Source organism: Borostomias antarcticus, assembly GCF_949987555.1.
Source record: "Borostomias antarcticus genome assembly, chromosome: 10".
NCBI classification, from domain to species: domain Eukaryota; kingdom Metazoa; phylum Chordata; class Actinopteri; order Stomiiformes; family Stomiidae; genus Borostomias; species Borostomias antarcticus.
In genome coordinates this window covers 15131998-15156755 of record NC_140243.1, presented here as the reverse complement: position 1 = coordinate 15156755, position 24758 = coordinate 15131998, and the positions used below count along the sequence as shown (strand labels likewise).

Below are 24758 nucleotides of genomic sequence, written 5' to 3'. Positions count from 1 at the left end.
AGAACTCCATGCTTGGATCGACATGTACAGTAGTCCACTACATATAGAACTGCTGTCCACAAGCATTATTTGAATCATAAAATCACAAACAATGTGAGAGTTTCTGAGTGTGTTTTTTTCCACAACATTTTTATTTTGGATATTACCATAGCTATATGTAACGTTTGACAACAGGTATCAACTACAGAATAATACATTTAATAATTCTGTCATGTTCAATTTTTTTTTTTTTTTTTAAGCCAGTACATGGTTTGGTCCAGTAACATATTCTGTGGATGGTTCTTCTTTTGCTAGATGTCCTTGGATCGATAATGTCAAACACTGAACACATGCACGTCATTCACCGGTTTACAGCTGGGTAAGACAACAGTCAGAGACTGACAGTATGACTAGAATCATGTCTTTTCACACGGTATTTTTCTTAGACACCCATGACTAATAAGGCTATAATACAGCTATGCACCAAATGGTTCACTCAGCTGTTCTAAGTATAGAGAGCACCATATTTACACCACTATGTACAAACGTTTCAGTTGGAAAAGAAAAACAAACAAAAAAATACTCAAGATATCTTTCTCCTTTTATCAGTCCAATGTGCCATTCTAAGGCTGCACAGGTTTGAAATACAAAACAAAAAATATGTTTATTTACAGATAGCTGCAACATATAGCTTATTGCCAATGCCCTTAAAATATATTCCCAATCCCCACAGCCTCCATCTCTCTTTCGTTTCTAGTCCAGGTCCTTTAAAGCCTCTAGCGATGAGCCTACTCTCCTGACCTGTGTGACCGCTGGAGCAGTGGGGACACACGTAGCCTGGATCGGGGGGAGGGGGGGGTTTGCCTTCAACCAATGAAGCAGTCCAAGTCTCAACCCACTTGCGTCAAACATACGTGCCCACTGATTCAGACTGCAAAACCTCGCTTCTATCCTCAGTCTGTAGTGTCCAATAAAATTATCAAGGACACACTCTCACATACACACTCTCTCTCTCTCTCTCTCTCTCTCACACACACACAAACACACACATAATTGTTCTTCTCCAATGAGAGACTCGAGGGCCAGCATCAAGACAGCATTTTAAAACAGCAGATTTTTCAAAGTCTAAAAATAAATCTTTTTAAACATATATACTGTACATACTCAACAAACACCCTTAAAAAAAACATCCTGCCTGAAAAATCAGTTTCATAACTGGTTTCAACATAAAAAGGTCAAACACATTAAAACAAGCAGACATGTGGATGCCACTGAGCCCACTGGAACATCTACACCACAGTCATCTCTGCACAGTCAGATACTCTCTCTCTCCCTCTCTTTAGGTCTTCACAACAATTAAGCGGAGTGGAAGATACAGTAAGAAAAGAACAAGAACATGACCAGAACGTTACCATGACCAGATCTAGCATAGCCTCTACCGTGAGACACGCTACCGTTCAGTTCCGTCACATGGAAACATACAGCTCTATCTTACATTCAACTCGCATAAATCCACGTTGGTGCTGAATTCACCTCGCTCGGTTTGGGAACGCATGTACTGTAGCAGTAACGCCATGCTGACCTTCTGCACGCCGTGCCCTCTCTGCTGTCTACAGTGTATGGATGGACAGTAACCTGCTCCTTGGCGAGTATCATTCTCATTCTAGCTGTACTGGTGAGCTTTGCTGCCAGGGAGGAGTGGGAGAGGAATAAGCCCCATGGATGAAGGAGTTTTCCTGTATACTCAGTAACTAAGCTTGTGGGTCTCGGTAAGCTCTTCTTTATGGGTTGGTACGTGGTTCAGTAATTGCTGTGACCTGCGAATCAATTCAGTGAGAGCTGTACGGCCATTCAAAATCAATCTTTAATTTCATCAATATATATAGACGTTTAAAAACAAAAACACACATAAAACGGATTGTCTGGTGTGCAATTTTGGAGTCATAAAAGCACCTTGCAGACAGTAGTCGTGTCGTCGCTGTAAAAAAAACAAAAAACAAAACATAAAAAATGAGGTCACTCAAACATATTCATATCTCTCCACATCAGCATGTTACCACTGGTGGCTGGGTTTAAGACTGGGGGCGGGCCTCCAGGCAGCTGGGAGGAGCTCCTCTTCCTAGTGTGTTGGTACTACTAGATGGTTCGGAGCACACACCAGGCCCATCTATGGTCATTCCTGGCCCTGCCATCTCCTAAATATGTCACTCTCAGGTGCCCCATACATGGGTCACTGCGGATGGGTAGCAACGCCAAGGGCTTGATTTTAATAGACTTTCAGCCTGATTTAAGTGCTTGCCCTTTCAGCTAAAATGCTGTTTAGTACTATCCACTGTTGAAGTTTGGTCTTTTCTTTATTTCTCCTGAACACAGCTGTAAAATCTAACGTTCGTTCCCTTTCGCCCCCCCTCCCTTGCCGCTCATCTAGGAATATCCTTCAGCGCTACTCGTTTCAGGGGTGTGCAAAAGGCCAAAGTGAAAGTAACATGTATATAAAAATAAAAAAAACAACAAAGAACCTCTGTAGCAGCATGCACCTCATGGATCCTAATGAAGAGAACCACTATCCAACACAGATGGACGGACAGACAGACAGACAGACAGTCAGCCCAACCTAGTGAGGAGGAAGTCAACAGCAGAAGGCAGGTGTGATGGTGAGGTGCAGTGAGGTCCGAAGACATCTGCTACAGCTGTGACCGGGGAGGGGTGAGTTGCTGGACTCATGATTTGGGGTTTGAGGAAAGGGAGGAGCTTGGTCATATGACCTGGGATATGGTGGTGGTGGTGAGGGGGGGTGGGACTATATGACCTGACAACAGCTGGCCTGAGTGGAGGCACAGAGGAGGCCCTCCCTGGAGCTGCGCCGGATATTCACAGAGATGGTCTTCTCGCACAGAGGTAGCTGGAGCAGGCCGTTCTTCAGCCTCATGCTGCCGCCGCCACCCTCCCTGGCCTGGCGCGCGGCCGGGCGGCCAACAGGGGGCGGGGCCTTGGAGTCCGAGAACGAGCCGCCCAGACGCTCCACGGAGGATGCGTCGGGGTCCATGTAGCCCCCCAGGTGGCCCTTGCAGGCGGCTCGCCGGTCGGCGCTGTAGCGCCCCGCGTGTTCCGCGGGGGCGGCGTTCGAGTCTGAGGAGCCTCCCAGGCAGCCCAGGGAGGCAGCCCTGCGGCCCGGGAAGCCTCCGGGGCTGCCGAGGGCCGTGGCGGCGGCGGGCGGCGCAAGGGCGTCCAGGCTCCCGGTGGAGCCGACGCACATCTTCCACGAGGACGTCGCCCGGCCGGGCCGTCTGTGCTGCTGCAGCTGGGAGCTGAGACACAGGCTCATCAGCTTCAGACTCTCCACCAGCTCCCCGGCGCTGCGGCCCACCGGCGCCCCCCTCCCTGACCGGCACGACCCACCGCCGGAACCCGACGATGAGTGCTTCGAGCTGCCGTTGGAGCAGCTGGAGGGGCTTCCTTGTCCCTTACCCCCCCCTCCCCCTCCTCCTCCTCCGCTCCCTCCTCCTCCTCCTCCTCCTCCCCCGCCGCCTCCTCCCGGAGGGCTCCCCCTGTCCGGCCCGGAGCTGCCCTCCCCGGGGGGTTTGCCCTGCCCCCCTCCACTGCTGCCCCCGCCGTTGCCCCCCGAGCTCCCGGGCGGACCCTCGCTGCTGTCGCGGCGGTTCCAGCTGTAGCCGAAGCCCCCGTCCTTGTCCAGGCGGCGGCGGTGGCTCTCCGAGTCGTCGTCGCTGGTCTCCGAGCTGGAGCAGGAGGAGCCGCGGCCCTGCGACTTGCGGCGGTGGTAGCGCTTCTGGCTGCTGCCCGGGGAGGACGAGGCCGAGCCCCCCGCAGCCGCCATGTTCATCTTCAGCCGGCTCAGCTTGGGCGGCAGCCCCTCCTCCAGATCGAAGTCGTCGTCCGACTCGCCCTCCTCCTCGAAGATCTGGTTGAGGACGGGCGCGCTCTTCCGCGAGGTGAGGCGGCTGGTGATGGAGGGCGGCTTGCGGCGCAGGACGACCTGGGCGGGCAGGGGGGCGGGCTCCTGCTCCTCCTCCTCCTCCTCGTCCTCCTCCACCCGGAACAGGCAGGTGCGCTGCTTGGCCGAGGTGGAGCCGGAGCTGGAGGCGGAGCTGGAGGGCCCCGCCCTGAAGCCCCCGACGGCGGACCCCGAGGCCGGGCCCCCCTGAGGCTCCTCCTCCCGGCGGCCCAGCTCCAGCAGGCCCTTGCTCCGGTGGCCATTGAGCAGGTTCTCAGTGCTGCGGGCCGGAGACTGGGGCCCTCCGGCGTGGGAGATGGAGGACGCAGCCAGGCTGTCCTCGATGTCCTGGTGCATGTCAATCTTAGTGGGCCACGACTGCCTGCCGAGGGAGGAGAGCAGAGGAGAGAGATCAGCGAACATATAGGTAAGACGTTATATTAAGGTCCTCTTATTAAGCATAAGTTAATACAGTAGGTAATAAGGTCCTTATAAGATGATTAACATTAAAGTGTTAATGAAGCCATTTATGGGTCAAAGACGTGACGCTTGTTTTTTTGTGTCCCTTTGGTTAAGTTGACATTTTTAGGTTAAAAATTTAAAATAAACTTAAGGATAACTTGCATACATTCTTTTCTGACAACCTGCCCTAAAAAGTTGTGGTTTTAATTCATTTCGAGAGAATAATTGAGTAAAAATTGCAAAAATGTCTAAGTGGTGTAACCATAAAAACTGAGTACAGAAAAATTCAAATTGCTCAAAAGAGCTGAAAGTCTAAAAAAAACAAACATATAAACTAATTTTGCATAATCTTACATAAGAACTATTTTAAAGTTAATAAAAGAAGTGGAACTATGTTGTTCTGGATATTATAAATAATCCAGGGAATCATGTCAGGTCAACTTACATAAGTGTCTAGATGGTGTAACCACCATATAAGGAGTTTTTTCTTCTTTACAAAAAGACAATTTTGGTGGGAAATGTATCACAGAGAAGGACCCCTCTCTGCTCTTCATGGTTGCATGTCAAGGTTAGTAACTCTCTTAGAAATATTGAGATAATTTGACATTTTAGGGTATGGTCAGGTATGATTAGGTTTACATGTCAAATGGTGTAACCAGTGGAAAATGGTGTAACCAGTGAAAAACATTGATTATTGATCTTTATCATATTTCATGGTTTATCAGCTTTCATGGGTGTCCATGTAAATGCCTGACAAATTTGATTTTTAAAGTAAATGTCAAATGGTGTAACCAGTTTGACTCAAATATGATTCCTATTATAAGTCTTTCTGTTTGATGCTATTTTAGGCAAGGGCCAATATTTTATGATGCAGCACAAGGACAACTAGCCATCTTAAGAAGAAATGTTTAGTTTATTAGTCTGTTTTATTTATTTTCCAAGTAAAGGGGTATTGTCATTTACATCATAGAATGTCTGGCCAAATAACATGTAGGCTATGTTGTGTTGAGACTCAGAGATGGCCTGCCTAATAAGTCAGATGCTTGTCTGCCATTTCATCATTAATACAATATAATAAATGTGGTAAATGTGGATGGTTACACCAATTGACACTGGGTTGTGTCAAATGGTGCAACCAGCGTTTGTTCATGAAAATATGAAATTATAAAGAAATATTAATTATATTCCTATTCCTATCTAAGCATTATATTCTACTGTAGTGTAACAACATGTTTTTAGCCATTTTGACATACATTTCCATAGATTATAACAAAAACCAAGGTGTTTTCAGCATACCATATGACCCACTCGATGTTGCAAAACTGGAGAAATATTGAAAATTGAGATCACCCTGATAAAATCTATTCTTAGGTAACATGTTGCAATTTATTATTATTATGAGCACACCTACATACACTCTAGGTTGATAAAATATTGAATATTTACCACTTTTCTCTGGTTACACCACTTCACATTTTCAGGCGCATTTGGTCTTACTTTTTGAAAAAAAAAAGTGCAAATGTAATTTCAAATGACATAAAACCAACATAAATACAAAATCCACATATTAAAACACCTGATGCATGCTTTTAAAACAGTATTTCCCCCTTTTTTTTTCATCTTTCCCACCCTTGTCACTGACCCTTATAAGTGTTAATAATAGCATTATAAACACGTTCAGACTATATACACTGTACTTAATAAGAGGACCTTAATGTAAAGTGTTAGGAAAATACATTCCGTAATCCAGGCAAGACTTTATTCAGAGGTTGAATATTTGCCCGAATAATTCAAAAGGTCTGTGTGTTATCATAATTAAGAATTTCAGATTTCCACTTTCGAAGAATTGTGCCGCAAAATAACCTGCCTCATCACCACGTTCATGTTGACAACCATAATCCTCATACTCCTTTCACTCAGTAAAATACCTAAAAGACTGATACTCTGAGATAGAACAGAAAATCTGGTTCACAAAGCCGATTAAACCGGTGAGCTTGGAATATGGGATTCTGAATGTTAGTTGGTATAATGATGGCTGACATCATTATATTAGCTGATGACAAGGTAGACGTCGAGGTAGGTAACACTGCACTGAGATGATATAGCGCAGAGACGGATGAGAAAATGTCATAGTTCAGTGGGGTTGATATTTGAAGAAAAGATGGGGTTTATTTGTAATTCTGAACTGCTGAACTGGAATGAATCTTCCTGTTGACGTGGGCAGAGCTGAAAACAAACACCGTGGAATGATTCTCTCTCCACGCCACAGCCACTACGGCTGCGGCAGTAATAACAGATTAATCCCATGGTAGTCCACTTGTTAGTTGAACACACATGCAGACACACACTATACACACACAGATTCTGCCTCAGGGCACTGTGCATCTGAACTCCCATCCAATTTAATTTAGCTGGGCTTTCAAAGGCTTAGCCACATTAGAATATCTCAGACACACAAACAGGCTTTGTTACATAGCAGATCCATTTTCTCTCACACACACACACACACACACACACACACACACACACACACACACACACACACACACACACACACACACACACACACACACACACACACACACACACACACACACACACACACACACACACACACACACACACACACACACACACACACACACACCTCAGACAACCTCAGACAACCTCAGACCCCTATGTAATCTACCTGCTGAAGCTCTGAGTCAGGTATGGTACAGAAATATCCGACAGACAATATCCGACAGATCAAACAGAGATAGTCAGACAGACAGAAGGCGAGGGGAAGGCATTAGCTAGCAGTCGTGTTTCTATGGCTGCCATGAGCTCAATATGTTTAAAGGCAATGTTTTCATGCTTAGGGTTGCAAAATTCTGGGAATATTCAAAGTTGGAAACTTTCCATGGGAATTAACAAGAATAAACTGGGAATTTGGGGGTTATTTATATCAACTGTATTTACCGTGTCATAAACGTTTCTAATCAAGATTTTAAAAATGACATTTTATGCTTAATTTATGCGAGTAGAACTTTAATGGATTCTAGAGCCCTCTGAGTGTGCATGATGCTAGGAATTAGCTGTGCATGTGATGGAAAAATGTACTGCACATGTGATAGATCAATGCACAGTACAGGGCTGAAATTCAACTGAATTTGCATTAAATCAGGTTGTTTTAACCAAAATCATGCTGCAAGATCTAGAATTGCATTTTATGTTTTTTCCCCAACTAGGCTACATTTAAGTTCCCTGTTATAGGGGTCTGCGGTGGTGTAGCAGTCTAATGCATTGTGTTCCGGTGCAGCTGCCCACCGGGAACCGGTGGTCTCACCAGATCCGAGTATGGCCAGATCCCAGAGTGGCCTATTGGGCCACCGCTGCCCGAGGGTGGTTAGTTAAATCTTGGCTTGAGAGTTTGTCACACAACAGCAACCCTGTCTGGTGTTGGAATTACGGTTGTGAGCTGAGATAGTCAAGGAGGTGTCTCTCCCTTTCACATTGCCAACCGCCTGGGTTGTGTGACGAGTCCTCAACAGTTAGTAGGGGTAACTGGACACTAGGTCAGGGTCAATTGGCTACCAAATTGAATGAAAACAGGATAAAATCCTAAAATAATCCTAAAATAAGTATATAAAATAAAAAGCTGAAAACAAAATAAAAAGCTGAAAAAAGCTGTTATAGGCTACAAAACAGGTCAACATTTCCTAAATTCCCTTAGTTTAACTTTCCAGGGAAAATTTCCAGAAAGTTTCTGGAAATGTACCGAAAAATGACCGCCCCTTTGCAACCCTATGTATGCTACCCTACCCTTGACAAAAAGTTTTATTTCCAGTGTTGAAGCACATTCTTTTTTGTTTTCCTGCTTTACTAGTATATTCTCTCCCAAAGTATGAAAGCCACAGATATTCTGGTTTGCTTTGGAAGTGTAATATCCCTTTAACAAGAAGCAGATCCCAGGTCCTCATGGCTGGGAGACTGGAGAGAAAGTGTAGGCCAGGCTGTTCTGCTTTTTGTATTTAAAAAAAAATATATATATTGTAATTTTGTATTTAAATATATATATATCACATGTGCATTGTGAGTATTCAGACCCTTTACTCAGTACGTTGTTGAGGCACCTTTGGCAGCGATTACAGCCTCAAGTCTTCTTGGGTACTGTATGACGCTACAAGCTTGGCACACCTGTATTTGGGGTATTTCTCCCAGTCTTCTCTGCAGATCCTCTCAAGCTCTGTCAGGTTACATGGGGAGCATCGCTGCACAGCCATTTTGAGATCTCTCCAGAGATGTTCAGTCGGGTCCAAGTCTGGGCTGGGCCACTCAAGGACATTCAGAGACTTGTCCCAAAGCCACTCCTTCATTGTATTGGCTGTGTGCTTAGGGTCGTTGCCCCGTTGGAAGGTAAACCTTCGCCCCAGTCTGAGGTCCTGAGTGCTCTGGAGCAGGTTTTCATCAAGGATCTCTCTTTATTTTGCTCTGTTAATCTTTCCCTCTATCCTTACTAGTCTCCTACAGTAGTTCCTGCCACATCCCCTGAAAAACATCCCCACAGCATGATGCTTCCACCACCATACTTCATCGTAAGGATGGCATTAGCCAGGTGGTGAGCAGTGCCTGGTTTCCTCCAGACGTGATGCTTGGCATTTAGGCCAAAGAGTTCAATCTTGGTTTCAGCAGACCAGACAATCGTGTTTCTCATGGTTTGAGAGTCTGGTGCCTTCTGGCCACTACCATAAAGGCCTGATTGGTGGAGTGCTGCAGAGATGGTTGTCCTTCTGGAAGGTTCTCCCATTGTCACAGAAGAACACTGGAGCTCTGTCAGTGACCATCAAGTTTTTGGTTACCTCCCTGACCAAGGCCTTTCTTCCCTGATTACTCAGTTTGGCCAGGGGCCAGCTCTAGGAGAAGTCCAAACGTCTTCCATTTACAAATGATGGAGACCACTGTGCTCTTTAGGACCTTCAATGCTGCAGAAATGTTTTTGTACCATTCCCCAGATCTGTGTGTCGATACAATCCTGCCTCAGAGGTCTAAAGACAATTCCTTTGACTTCAGGGCTTGGTTTCTACTCTGACATGCACTGTCAACTTTGGGACGGTATATTGACAGGGTCACTTTCCAAATCATGTCCAATTAATTGAGTTTACAACAGGTGGACTCCAATCAAGTTGTAGAAACATCACAACGATGATGAGTGGAAACAGGATGTTTTTTCCTGAGTGAATACTTATGTGATATTTTCTTTTTTTTTTTGAAATATATTTTGGAATAAGGCTGTAAAATAACTAAATGTGGAAAAAGGGAAGGGGTGTGAGTACTTTCTGGATGCACTGTAAGTCCTAAGCAGCTTTCAGACTGCAGCCTGTCTCCCCAGCAGAGGCGCTCCCTCCCTCCCTCTCCCTCCCTCCCTCCCTCCCTCTCCCTCTACCAGTTTCTAGGTCACTCACAACCAATTACCTCCCGCACCCTTTAAACACATTTGTCATCTGGCACCGAGGAATCACACAACTGGGGATAGCTGGCGAGAGACCAAACAGGCCGTGTGTGTAACTGTGTGCCTGTGGTGAGTGTGTGTGTGTGCGTGTGTCTGTGTGTATAAGCACACAAGTGTGTGTTTGTGTGTGTGTGTGTGTATGTGTGTGTGTATGTGTGCGTGTGTATGTGTGCGTGTGTGTATGCACGTGTGTGTATGCACGTGTGTGTATGTATGGATTTTCCAGATGCCAGTGCAGACACCCAGCAGCACTAAAACTGCCAGAGCATGAGAGGTCAATGACCATGTGAACCTACTTCTGCCCGTGGCATAACTGAACGATAATCATGATGATAATGACTGGTAATTCTCCATCAAAGGGAGGTAAATCCCCTATCTGAATGGCTCTACAGAAGGAATGAGGACAGGATCATGATGGCCAAGGACACATAAGGCATGTTTATTTCAAGTGGCTAATGGCTGTCAAGATTGGGCGTTTGTTTAGGTTACCCGAGGTTGTGTAGTGTTTGTGTGTACTACAGTCAGTTAAGCGTACGTGAATGTCTGCGTTGCCTGTGCATGTGTGTGTGTGTGTATGCGTGTGTGCGTGAGTGTGTGTGCATGCACCTGTGTGTGCGCGCACGTGTGCGTGAGTGTGTGTGCATGCATGTGTGCAGCTGTGTATATGTGCGTGTGTGTGCGTGCGCCTATGTATATGTGTGTGTGTTACCTGAAGTGGGCCTTGATGTTGCTGGGGCTGGAGGAGCGTGTCTGGACCTCCTTCTCCTGCTTCTCTCTCAGGATCCTCTCGGCCAGCAGGAAGTAGGTGGCGGTGATGTGGTTGTACTTGTTGGTCTCCAGGGCTCTGTGGCGGTAACGTGGCAGAGGGGGGGGAGTTAAAGGACCATTTCACCCCAGTTCTATAATTAATAATTACAGGACCTCAGGGGGTCTTTAGTCTGCCAGACGGTAAGTGGAGCACAAAAGTGAGCGGCGACACAGCGCACGCACGCACGCACGCCGAACGCACACACGCACACAACTTCCAGGTGTCGACGGTCTACGGGACGGGAATCTGTCCTCTGCATTTATGCCATCCAAGCTGTCCTCCTCCAGGGGGGGACGTCAGGCGGCCTCATCAGTGGCGCCCGGGGACCGAGTCCGAGTGCTCAGTCCAAGTCCTGGTCAGGGACAGGACTGAAGAGCATCTGATGGTTTTCGTATGGGCTTCCTAGGAGGGGACCCTTACGAACACTTGGAGAACGTGCAAACTCCGCACAGAAAGACCCAGGAGAACATCCCCAGTATCGGCATCATTCCCAAGCGGGAATTGAACCCAGGACCTTCTTGCCGTGAGGCGACAGTGCCAAGTACTGTGCCGCCGTGACACTCGTGAGCTATTTGGGGAGCTGGGATCGAACTGGGGACCTTCCAACCCCCAGACGGCAGCTGTGTGTCGATGTGCGTTGTTGAACACCAGGAGGTGAGGATATTTCCTCCAGACTAGGCGGGTGGAGGTGAGCTGGATGGACGCATGATCATTTGTTCCCAACAGACTCATCAACTATGAAAAACAATCATCCGCATTCAATCCGCTGCCCACTAAAGGCGTGTCTCTCTAACACTTGGCAGAGGCAGTGGTTTCAGTTCTAGTCCTGCTGTTTTTACCAGCAGTGTTTCAGTTCATGTTCAGTGACTCGGCAGCAATCTACAACCATCCAGCATCTTACACACACATGCACGCGCGCACACACACACGCACACACACACAGTCACAGACACACATAGACACACACACAAACACACACACAGACCCTGAATTTGAGGCTCTGATCCTGAGATGACCTCTAATCCCTCTGGGAGAGGAGACTTCCCAGCAGCCAGTGGGATTAGCTAGACAAGTTAATGAAGCAACAAATTAACTCCTCAATTGTCAGCCTTGCAAGAACGGGTACGTGTATGTGCTAGTACAGTGCTAGTGAGCGTGTGTAAGTGCACTAATGTGTGCATGTGTTAGTGTCGTTATCACCTGAATGACTGTAAGGGGGTCAATTAACTTGTTTGTCAAATCCTCTGGCTTCTGACTAGAGAAATCAGACCTGATCGTAATTCATAGACATACACAGCGCAAAAGTCTGACGCGTACTTGCTTAGGAAAAAAATCCATGGAGGTTCGCAGCCCGATGAATTCCGACTCAAAAGCCAACTAGGAAGGGTTGCCATTCCGCCTAGCTGGCTTTATAGAGAGGACATGACTTCAGCCTGAGGAGGGGGGCATGTCTGGCTGTGAACCACGCCTACGGCACCATACTCCTCACGTGTTCCCCTATCACAGACACGATTCACATTCAGACGCGGCCGTTCAATTGCAAACGCTCAATTTAACACTCCGCTCACTTCTGCTCCTGGGCTCGCTTGAGATTCACAAGAGCGCGGGAGAAGTTGTACGCACACACACACACACACCTACGCAGGTGTAGGCGCAGAGGCTAGCAGAGGCTAGCACACACACACATATATGCACAGACACAGGCGTGCGCACACATGCGTGTGAGCGAGCGCACACACACACAGGATCTGATGTATTTTTCTGAGAGAGGGCTCAGAGGCATAGCACTGCAGCCTGGGAATGGAAACAGGAGGCGAAGATGAGAGTGATAGGAACACACTGAGATCAACGAACGCACACACACTCTCTCTCCCTCTCCCTCTCTCTCTCTCTAACACCTCACTTCGCAAGAGCATCACATGCATTACAGGCAGCTCTGGGTAGACTAGGGTCCACTGTGACACCTGTGTCCCAAGCCTCCTTCACAGGCGCAGTGCAGAACAGCGCAGTGCAGAACAACGCTAACTGGTTGGGCGGGTTACTAGAAGCCGCGCCACTCAGACTAGCAGAGGAAGAGACGGACTAGTCACGATCCTCTGATTCATGTCTGACACATTTAGGTGTAAATAATATCAAAGCGTGTGTGTGCGTGTCTGTGTGTGTTTGTCTGTGTGTGTGTATGCGTGTCTGAATGTGAAGGGAGTTAATGATTGGGCAGGTGAGCCTGCAGCCTTTGTCAGATGCATATCTGTTGCATGACTTACTCCACTATGGCCTCTCGGTCGGCGATGTCCCCCAGGACCATGCGCTGGATGATGCTGTTGTGCTCCTCCTCCGACAGGTTCTTGTGGGACACCAGGGGCGTGTTGAACTTGGTGGCGGGGGAAGGGTCCACCCCCTGGAGCCACGCGTGGCCCTCGATCTCCTCCAGGGACGCTCGTCCCTTAGGGTCCCGCTGCAGCATCCGGTCTATCAGACTGTGGGGGGGTGGGGGGGGGGGGGTTGAGGGAGGTAGGGGGGAGGTAGTTGAAGGGGGGGGGTGAAAGAAGGGGATGGAGGGATGAGGACAAGGGGAGGGGGGGTGGAAGGAAGGGAAGAGAGACGCGGCAGAGTGAAAGTGTTAGAATCCCGCTCCCACAGTGACGGTAGTCCGACTCTAAAGCCTTTCAGCTCGGTATCGCTCTCTCTCTCTCTGAGCCCCGCGCCGCCCCCCTGCTGGGGCAGAAACCCAGATTGCACTTTGAAGGTGCAATGGTACTGCTGGCTCACGAGCCCTGTTGGAGGCGCGCCAAACCGGACAGAGTACAAAACGGGACGTCCTTGTCCAACCCCTCAACATTTCTTAAATTGATGAATTCAGACTCAATAATGTTTTGGTGGGGAAAGGCCGTTTTATTCTGCACCTTTCTAAAACCTCTGTGGATGTATAATTTTTGTATATATTTTTTTTTCTACATAAAAATCTTGTCTATTATGACCTTTAATATGATTATGCAGGCTGTAAAATCTGGTGGAGAGACTAATCTAATCTAAACCAAAATGTATCAAAGGCCAGTCCAAAGCTATCTGGGAAAATCTCTGAGATATTATTCCCATAAAAGGACAGACAGCCCGATGCACTCCTGATAAAAGGCCTAGTATATTAGTATATTAGTGTGTGATGTGTTTAGAGCATATAGGCCTTTACACCTTTACATCAAGACAGAACACACGGATTATGTCACAAAGAGACACATTACCATAAAGGCAATCAGCCCTGTCTGCCTTGAACTGCTATTGCTAGCTATGATGCAAAATGATTAGCCTATGCCTAGGCATAATTTGTACATAGTTATATCCATCTAACACAACAAGTGGTTAGCCTTGCCCCATCCACTACTGTACATCAGCCTGCTAGCTAGCTAGATTCCACGATCAGAATCAGAACTCCACCTTCCTTGGAGTCCATCAATATCCACACAGCACACAACATGTGCTAGCTTTAGCTTATCTCCATCCGTTCCATCCAAATCAGCAGGCTAGCTAGCTTGGTTCCTGGGTAGAGGGTCCAGTTAGGAGTTAGTCTAGCTAGCAAATTAGACCCAAGACACCGGGCTCAATACTGTAGCTAGCATAGCATAGCTACAGCCAACACACTAGGCCATCTTAGAATAGTTCCATCCACTAGCTATATCAGGCTAGCAAGCTAGGTTCCTGAGTAGAGGGTCCAGCCTGAGCTAGTGTAGTGTTAGCGTCCATCAATCAGTGGGCTCTGGGAGGGGGCTTAGTGAAAGCTGGTCTCTCTAGGGACCCCCAGCAGAAAACTGGCAGCCTCCTGATAACACACCACTCCTCTGATTTAATACCCCCCCACACACACACACACAAACACACACACACACAACTTCCCTTTCTACTCATCACCCTGACTGAAAGCGTGACCAAATGTTTAAAAAAAACACACACTGACACATGCACACACATGCACACACATGCACACAGGCAAGAATGAGGAGGGAAGTGTTACGGTTATGGGTGGACATATGAAAGTGGGTTGAGAATAATGAGCTGAGTTCTGGACAGTAGAGCAGCTGCAGAGCACAAATAATGTGCAGGGAAGTAGTAAGACATCGAGGATGCCAGTAGAAGACCAGATAAGTGTGTGTGTGTGTTTGTGTGTGTGTGTACACGTGTGAGTGTGTGCATCCTCCATATCTTACTACTTCCCTGCACATTCTCTGTGCAGCTGCCCTACTGTCCAAAACTCAGCTCATTCCTCCCATGCCAGTTTCATACCTATAATGTCCACCCATAACAGTACCACTTCCCTTCTCATTCCTGCCTGTGTGCATGTTTGTGTGTGTGTGTGTGTGTTTCTGCCTATTCCTGCCTCATCTCTCCCTCTCTCTCTGCTGTCTCTGGGGACCGTGTCAGGAAGCTGCTAGGGGGATATTTATAGTAGCTCAGAACGTTGCTGGATCTTCTCCTGCACATCTCGGTTCTCATACTGAAACAGCTGGCAGAGAGGGAGGGAGGGAGAGAGAGAGGGAGAGAGAGGAAGAAAGAGAGTGGACAATGCATGTGGTAGAGTGTTAAATAGATACAAAAGCAAAGATACAAAGTTGGATGTCTGTCTTTTTCTAAACCTTGTACTTCAATCTCCTGCAGGCATTAAAAAATGGAACCCTCTTCCGAACAGCTGTAAGAGGACAGCACTTTTAGTTTATAACTACAGGAAGCCCCCAGAGAATCAGACCATCAAGACAGGAAACAAGACAGGAAAGTACACAGTGTTCAGTCCCCATGTCATTGTCTCAAAACGAGAGCATATCCCCCCCAATCCCATGTCACGCTGGCTTAAAGACTAGTTTTGAATCGGATCCCGAAAAATGTAGGCATATTTATTCTCATCATGAATGACAAACAGAAACGGGGGACGGATGAAGAGTGAGGAGGAACGAGCGGTGGGGAGTAGATGGGTTTGGGCACAGCTAGACGGGAGAGCGAGGACATTGTAATGAGGAAAGGGTCGCTTATCTGGCGCTCCAGCTCTAATATCCCAGGTGGACTGTTTATCTGCAGGGAGAAGACGGCTGCTCGTGCTTTGGGGGGGCGGGGTGGTTGTTGTAGCGGTAGCCTATCTACGTAGGGTGTTATCACACTCGGTCCATTTCAGCCCTTTAAAGTGAACTCAAGAGAGGTTTGCTAGAGTTTTTTGCACACGTGCGATTGTGAATGTTTGTGAACTCGGGGCCCATCTGAATCGGGAGCTGGTCTGAGTTCACGCTATGCTTCGCTTCATCTGCTCGGTGTGAACACCAAGTGCTCCCGGCTCACTTGTTATTTACGATCGCTTTTTGCATTACGTGTTTGGCCTGCTTGCCATACACAGCTCATGTGACAAAACACTGGAGAGCTCCCAAAACAAATCTGAAGTCACTTTTATGGTCTGAAGTGAAGAGTCATCTACTGCACCCCTTTTTCAGAATCCTTTTGTGCAATGTGGCTCAATAATGCAGGTGCAAGACATTTGAGAATGACAGTCTGTGTCCCTTGATCATGGGACAGAGAAAGTCCTGCATTTGTCCTTACTATTCAATTGGAGAAATCATCGTCATCTCCACATTTATTGTTATTAATTTGTCTTTATTTTTATTCCAGAAAGAGATCATTTGGTTCTTTAAAGAGAACTATGAGAAAACACCCTCAGTATCTATGCATCTGCAGGCATCTTCACTAGCCTTGTAAGACCACCCTGATCTCGCGAGCTCACGTTGTTTCACTCCACTCATCAGTCTGGAAAAGCTCCAGAGAGATCCGTTTGCAGAAAACGATCGGCCAATCAGCGTTCTTTGAGGAAATACTACATAGCAGCTACTGTACGCCGGGTGTGGTCTCCGGGTGACGACAGCGAGAAGCAACTGTTCGTTCTAAAACAACAATGGCAAGATTAGCGTAGATGCTGTTATAGCATCAGTTATCTTCATTGACAGAAATGTGTGGCTTTGACACTGAAGGTTTTCCTATGCGGAAAACACATTTTCGCAATTCTCCGACTGGCTTCGGTAAGAATTTGATTTAACCGCGATAGACGGTGATACACATACTGTATGGTTTATCCAATCAAATGCGAAGTAGTTTTGAAAGTGCCTGCCCATTTCCAAACAGTTTCCCACTAAGCTTTCCCAGATGGCTGAGTGAAACAGACCATCTGGCGCGCGTCAGGTTATATCTTCACGCTCATCCTGCGTCCGGTTACAGCCTCCCTGGTCCCTCGAACCTAGAAGCCTGGGGTCGTATACAGCCTCATGCCTGGTGAGTAGTGCCAACGCTATGAGCCAATGATACCAGTCCTAATAAAAAGAGAGACCTGGCCTCTCGCCCTCTCCAGGGGGCATCATTATCATCATCATCACACCGGGAAAGGTCAAACACTTGCCAACAACCAATTAGTGCAACTAACAGCCTGGCTAGCTGTTCATTAGTCAGCAGGGAGTGTCTCCAACTGGTTTTTGATGCTGGCCTCATTATGGTCAGTTATCCGACCCAGCACCAGCAGTTCTTTGGTTCAGTATCAAGCCTGCCTCCAAAGCCCGCAGCTTTTTCCTCAGAGTCAAGGGAACAATATCACTCATGGACACGGTCATTAATAAGGTAGATGGGCAGAGGGCGTATGACAGACTGGACATGACAGTTCACTTCCTGGTTGAGGAAGGTACTACTACAGTCATCTCCCATCTCTCTCCTCAGACACTCTTAAGTCTTCTCCTATAGAACGGGTGTCTCTCTCTCAAAAGGTTCTGGTCTGTCACAAAGATACAAGATGCCAAACACGTCGGGCCTGTATCAGACAATTGTTGCATGTGTATTGCATCAAGCTCTCTCGCCATATTGCTGCTTTAGCTCTGAGCAACACCGCCAGACTGAGACGGGCAGAGTGAGTCCACAGAGGATAGCGGCCTCCTACTCCGACTCTCCGCTTGCCCAGTCATACGGAAACGAGCTAGATACAATGTTCCAATTAGAGCGTCGTCACGGCAAAAAAAAAAAACGAGTGGCGGATTCAATTACATTCAGAGTTAGCTTAGCCATGCCCAGCCGGCCAGCTAGCTAGCAGTGAGCGAGCCTTCATTTCATTTGACTGGGAGATTGAGTCAAGACGTCCGAAGACAGGCGGTGGAGGGATGGAGGAAGGACACCCATATAAACAGGGGAGCGGAGGAAGGGGAGGAGGCGTTCGAGGGGCGAAGGAGGAGGAATAACAACCATCAGTCAAACACTGGCTAAGCACACAGGGCTCCACTGCAGGTCTTAAACTCTGCTGCACACCGGAAAAGAGACCGCGATGAGTTAGACGGCTGGAATACACTCCCTACATGCGACTGTGTGCGTGTGTGTGTGTTTGGCAGTGTGTTAGACTTACTCTTTGCAGGCGTTGGAGACATGGGCAGGCACGGTGTATTTACAGTCCATGATCATGGTGAGGGTCTCGCTGTCATTGGCCTCCTGGAAGGGAGGCTGTCCACACACCAACATGAAGAGGATCACCCCCAGACTCCAGATATCTACCAGGACAGATAGGGGGAGGGAGGGAGAGAGGGAGAGACAAAGAGAGAGAGCAGGCAGTGAGAGTGAGAGAGAGGGAATGTAAACATCAATCTGTAACAGCCATGTTAAAAACCATCTCCAGTCCCAGAGCACTTTGTGCAATCCTCTTCTGTCACTTCTGTCAGCTCAGGCTGGCCAGACAAAATCAGTGTGTGTGTGTGTGTGTGTGTGTGTGTGTGTGTGTGTGTGTGTGTGTGTGTGTGTGTGTGTGTGTGTGTGTGTGCGTGCGTGCATGCGTGTGTGTGTGCATGTGTGTGCGTACGTCCCTGAGGGCCAACCTGTCACTATACAGAGCAACTGAGCCATGTCGACTCTACTACAGTCTCTCTCTCTCTGTCTCTCTCTCACACTCACACAATGGTGTGTATGTGTAATGCAACCTTCACCACAGGACTAGCCAAACAGATCTTAGATGCCCTCTGGCATTGCTAGGCACCAGTCTACACAGACCCCTAACACAGAGAGAAAGATAGACTACTACTACTACTACTACTAGACTGCTGCTGCTGCTGCTGCTACTACTAATACTACTGCTGCTACTAATACTACTGCTGCTGCTGCTACTACTACTACTACTGCTACTAATAATAATAATACTACTGCTGCTGCTACTACTACTACTACTACTAATACTACTGCTGCTGCTACTACTACTGCTGCTGCTGCTGCTGCTACTACTACTACTACTGCTGCTGCTACTACTACTACTACTACTGCTGCTGCTACTACTACTTCCACTGTACTACTGAGAGGAAACTCAGTTCCCACATAACAGACTATTACTCACACCGGTATGGAATAGCCTGTCTGCTGAGTAGTCCCTGAGTTTGAGTAATGAATACAAAATAACTAGAATATAACATCTTTAAACCCCCAGTTTGTTAGAGCAGCACTCAGGCAACCTGATACTCGAGGAGAGAAAGAGACCCTCTACACAACACCAGGAGAATCTTCCCAGAGTCCCTACGTCCGTCCATCCCTCCGTTAGCAAGATTATGCAAAGATGACCAGACCGATTTTCATGAAACCCTGTGGAAGGGTGTAGCATGCCACGGGCCAACTTAGAACCCATTCGCCCGAACACGGCTGGCCATTCACCTCCATTCATGTTTTGTATTAGGACTAGGATTATGCAAACACTACCAGACCAAATGTCATGATACTCGGTGGAGGGGTGTAGCATGGGCCACCTTAGAACCAGAGCCGCCCATACACGGCCGGCCGTTCACCTCCATTCATTTTTTGGCCTTAGAGCAAAATATCTCGGCATGGGAAGATCACAGAGTTCCACAACTGTCTCGAATACTACTTTCAACTGTCCCAGGCTTAACAACTATTGTCCCAAATTGAGTTGCAGCTGAGGTCCCTTGGACACTGGAGGCTGAGCCTCATTGAAGATTGGAAGCTCCTCCTCCAATTTAAGGAGACAAACCGAATGGATAATATATTACAATGATATTACAATAATAGTAACGGTATAAGTTTCCTCTTGACCCAACTGAACAAGTTCTGTATGTACAGTAGGCCTACATTTTCATTAATATATTGGCTAGTCTTTTTATTGCTAGGTTTTTATAGCAGTTATTTATAGTTCTAACATATTTAATGCACAGTTTTGTGTTAAGACTATATAATATAGATATGTTAGTCCAGTCCTGGGGATCATTAAAGTTTGTACGTTTGATCCATCTGTCTGTCTGTCTATCTATCTAATAGGGCTGTCAAATAATATTTGATTTTCGCTTCGACTAAACATTCCGCCTAAACAGTAACCAAAAAGTGCAATATTATATCAGTAGGCTTATGGCCTAGATTTGTGAATGGGAAGGAGATGGATTGGTCTGGCAGCCATGGGAGGAATATTCCACCAAGCCTGTAACCATGGAGTCAACACTGGGGGAGTAAGAAATCTCTCTCACCTCACACACTCTCCCTGTCCTATCACCTCTCTCCCTCCCCCTTCATCTCAGACTTTTCGCACGTCAAGCGCATGACAGCACATAGCGGTGCATCGCATTTTTCAAATGTGAACGTCTAACAATTAAAATTGTATAATAGCATATAATACTCCATGACACAAACGTAATAATATTGTCCCAGACACCATATCTTTGTGTCCCAGGTGTTATTTTCTCTACTGTCCCAGAATTGTCCCAGACATTGTATCTTAGTGTCCCAGGTGCTAAATGTATTGTCCCCGGGGCAACGGGACACTCTTAATTTCTAACGCTGGCAGCAACACCACACATGTCCTGCTCACGCGCACAAGCTCGTGCAGAGCCACAAAATGCATTCATGGGCGGAGGTCTGTGCTCTCCTAGCACCATTTCTAGTTTCATTATTAAGCCAGTGCCCTGAAAAACTGAATGGGGTTGAGGGAATGCTCTGTAGTCAGCCTCAAGGCAGAACTGTGCAGTAGCTTAGCAGTAGTAGGCCAAATGAGCACAGCTGGGGGCCCTATTCACTCATTGTTTACAAGTAATCCAGCCTCATACCTGCGAGAGATAAAGGTCAGGTCAAGTCACCGCCAGATTTCCAGGTGAAAGCAATATGGCTGTGGTTCCATTTGGATACAATTTCATGAGGGGTAGGGCCTGGGCCCAGGGGGCTGATCTGCACGCCAGCCTGAGGCTGAGGCCTGTACTAAATGCTGTTCAAAATACCAACAGGTGTGGCCTAGCCTGCGTTCGATGAGAAAGGTCAGCACTCAGCAGCGCCACATGACAACGAGGGACCGCTCGGTGTTCTAATTGCACCTCGCGTCGCGCTGACAAATCACAGATCAGACGCTGCCGTTGGTGGAAGCAGACAGCTGCTGGGGCTTATCAGGCGGGGTGGGATGGGGGCTGGAGGGGTTTGTTGACCGGGTGAAGATGAACCAGGAGGACGGGGAGGGGGGGTCACCGGGCCGCGTCGATGCAAAGACAAGAGCGGGGAACAGTCTGTGCGCGTCGCATTCGTCTTCAGATGCAAGAGCTGCGAGTTGTGAGGTGAGTTTCTCTTTCTCTTCCCGTCAGAGGATGGAAGGAGGGAAGGGTAGGCTCCTCGAAGGTCCATGTCCTTGGGGGACAAACACCACATTCCAGGGCCTTCTTTTCACACCATGCCAATCAACATGTGTCAAAGAAATATATTCCTAACCATCAAAAAGGAAGTATTTCCATGCAGAGGCTGAGCCGGTTAAACAAGCCACAACCCAGCATGGAAATAAAGCAGAATCACTTTAGCCCTCCTATCAGACCATGGGAAGCAGTGCACACAAGGCCTGATGATCTATTTGTCTACTGACTGAGTGGAAACAAAGTAGTCTGCCTCTTGTAACAAGGCTACCTGCAGAAACCCACACTCTTCAGAGAATTCTTCTGACCGTGGGATGAAAAAAGAAGGCCTTGACTGCAGCATAAATACTGCAATGCAGGTTCAATTGAGTTGGTCCGAGCTAGTTAACACACACACGTCAGCACTTTGGTGTCAAAGACACATGCATAAGTTTTCAACTAGAGGACCACTTCAACCCCACTTCATTCGCTTTGAAACCAGACTGGCCCTGCTAGAGGGCTCTGTTGATGACAGCTTCCAGGTCCTTAACAGCAGGTCTCTCTACCTCTCTCCCTCCTTCTCTCTCCCTCCTTCTCTCTCCCTCCTTCTCTCTCTCTCCCTCCCTCTAGGTCCTTAACATCAGGTCTCTCTCTCTCCCTCCCTCCCTCCCTCCCTCCCTCTCCCTACCTCTAGGTCCTTAACAGCAGGTCTCTCTCTACCTTTCTCCCTCCTTCTCTCTCCCTCCCTCCCTCTAGGTCCTTAACAGCAGGTCTCTCTCTCCCTCCCTCTCTCTCTCTCTCTCCCTTCCTCTCTCTCTAGAATTTCTGCAACAGGCAAACACCAGACCTCTCCTTGCCGTGCCCTTGCCGTTCTCCGGTCTCATAGACGGGTCTCAGGATTAGCACTTCTCTCCACGCTGCCTGTCCAGGCTCAGGGTTTGACATTTAGTAGCTGACAGGAGAATGGCCCAGTTGGCCCAGCTCTCCTTTCAGACAGCCTGGACTCCAGTCCTCCAAGCCCCTAGTAGGGGCTCTCTCCTATGCCCGTCTTAGGCATGGTCAAGCATAGCCCGGTGGGAATTCCTGTTGTGAAAATCTCAGCCCGAGTAGAGGCAGGCAGACATCTTACACTGCTGACCTGAGTGGTTCTTACAGTGGGCCCTATAAGTAGGAGAGAGTGCAGCGAGGCTAGGCTATGTTGGGAATCTTGTCCGATTGCCGCAGAGAGCCAGCATGATACTCTCTGTGCTCCCGGCTCCTTGTTTTTATCTCAAGGGCCTTCCGTGCCAGCGCGTGCGAAAGGAGAGAGCAAAACTGGAGGAGAGGTGACATCTTCCGAAACGCTGACACGAAGGATACGCCAAGTTCCGTGATACCTGTTGCCCTCTCCTCGCGTTTCTCCAATATGCAATTGATCCTGCAAATTGTGCCGTCCCTGGCAGCAACATGTGTAACACGATGACAGGGACTGTCACAACATGTCATTGTGTGTCAGAGGCCCTGGAGCTTCCGAGGGGAAAGAACACGTCTACTTCAGACACAATTAAGAACTTGACGACCTTTCCCAGAAATATTACATGGTTTAGACTACATTCACGTAGGCCTAAAGGATATCTCAAGAGCAGTACAGGAGCAAAAAATAAAGGACTCTGGTCACTTTCCGTTCAAATTCAAATAGGGCTGAATCTCATCTCTTTCAAAATACTAGCTCAGATTGAATAACAGGCCGTCGGGCACTGAGAAGCCAGGATTCAACACTAACACAGACACAGCGAAAACATGCCAGGTCTGTGGGTGGCAGAGGTCTGGGGAAGGATGGCGCTAATTGGTACGCATATTCCTCCTCCAGAGAGTCACATGAAGAGTAACAGATGTTGAGAGACAAAAAGCACACAGTGGGGTCTGATTGATGCAGACAGCCTCATGTTACTGATCAGGACAAGAAGGGGAGAGGGGGGGAGTGAGAGAGAGAGAAAGAGAGAGAGAGAGAGAGAGAGAGAGAGAGAGAGAGAGGGGAGAGAGAGAGAGAGAGAGAGGGGAGAGAGAGAGAGAGAGAGAGAGAGAGAGAGAGAGAGAGAGGAGAGAGGGGAGAGAGAGAGTGAGAAGAGTGTAAGAGTAAGGGCAAAGACAGTAAGATTGTAAGGGAAGCTCTAAACCAGTATGCTTTTTTTTTGTTTAAGTCTGAGAGCAGAACTACAAAAAGAGTGGAGCTGTTGGTTAGTCACCACCAACATTAAACTCCAAAATAACCCCCGTGTTAACACAGGGAATGCCCTTCTGCCCATCCCAGCATAAAGGTAATATGGCATGATGGTAGTCTTCTCCATGTAAAGTACCTATGGCAAAATGTCAGCCTCAAAGTGCAATGACCTGCCACTGTGACACATGAGTAGCTTACGTCATGTTATGTGAAAGGAAAACCAGCCTATTTATGACAGAGAGAAAACATGATGTGCATTAATATGACTCAGAGGTAGGCCTAGGGAATGCTTACGCTGCACAAAATTCAGACCAGGCCACAGCCAACCCCAATCGCTGTACCCTACTTTGTCTTGTCTCCCCTTTCGGATGATCTCGGTCTAATTCATGTCAGATCACACAGTGCCTGCCATCTCTCACATATACCTATGAATGAATGCCAGATGGATTTGATTCTCGACCCATTACGCTTCTCTCTGTACCTTTCCTGTCTCTCCTGTCTATAGAGCAAAGAAGAAAATAAAGAGCTTTTCTCCTACACAAAAACATCACACCAATACACACAGAGAGGACCAGACCTTCCACTCCAATTTTTACAATCCAGTCCTCTAATAATCACCAGGCCAGGCCTGTCTGTGTGCGGTCTTTCTTACCCACAGCCGGAGCGTCATATTCGTCCCCTAGCAGGATCTCTGGGGCGGAGTAGGCCAGAGAGCCACAGCTGGTCGTCAGCTTCTTGCCTGGCTGGAACTTGTTACTGAAGCCAAAGTCTGTGAGCTTCACCAGGCCCTGCTTCTCGAAGAACACCACGTTCTCTGGCTTGAGGTCTCGGTGGACCACATGGAGTCGGTGGCAGTAGGAGATTGCATGGACGATCTGGGCAAAGTACTTCTTGGCCAGCTCCTCGCTGAGGCCGTCCTCGTGCTTCATGATGTAGTCGAACATGTCCCCCCCGTCGCCCAGCTCCAGGATGAGGTAGAGCTTGGTCTGTGTGTCGATCACCTCGTACAGCCTGACAATGTTGGGATGCTGTACCAGCTTCATGCAGCGCACCTCCTGGAAGAGGTGGCCCGTGGCGACCGTGTCCAGCTTGGTCTTGTCGATGACTTTCACCGCCACTTTCTCCCCGGTGAAAACGTGACGCGCCAGCTTGACCACGGCGAAGTGGCCCCGGCCCAGCGTCTTGTCCAGGTCGTAGAGGCCGGCGATCTTGCCGTCGTAGCCACGCTTGAAGCCTGCCAT

At 47.9% G+C, this 24758-nt stretch overlaps 1 protein-coding gene across 1 annotated transcript; it reads right to left on the bottom strand.

The window, feature by feature from the left end:
• Positions 1-2779: 2779 nt before the first annotated feature.
• On the bottom strand, positions 2780-24758 carry snrka (SNF related kinase a; the record flags this gene model as incomplete). Its single annotated transcript, XM_084444525.1, has 5 exons — positions 2780-4313; positions 10594-10728; positions 12957-13169; positions 18095-18236; positions 24170-24758. 5 exons carry the CDS (start codon positions 24756-24758, stop codon positions 2780-2782), a joined length of 2613 nt encoding a protein of 870 aa, XP_084300651.1.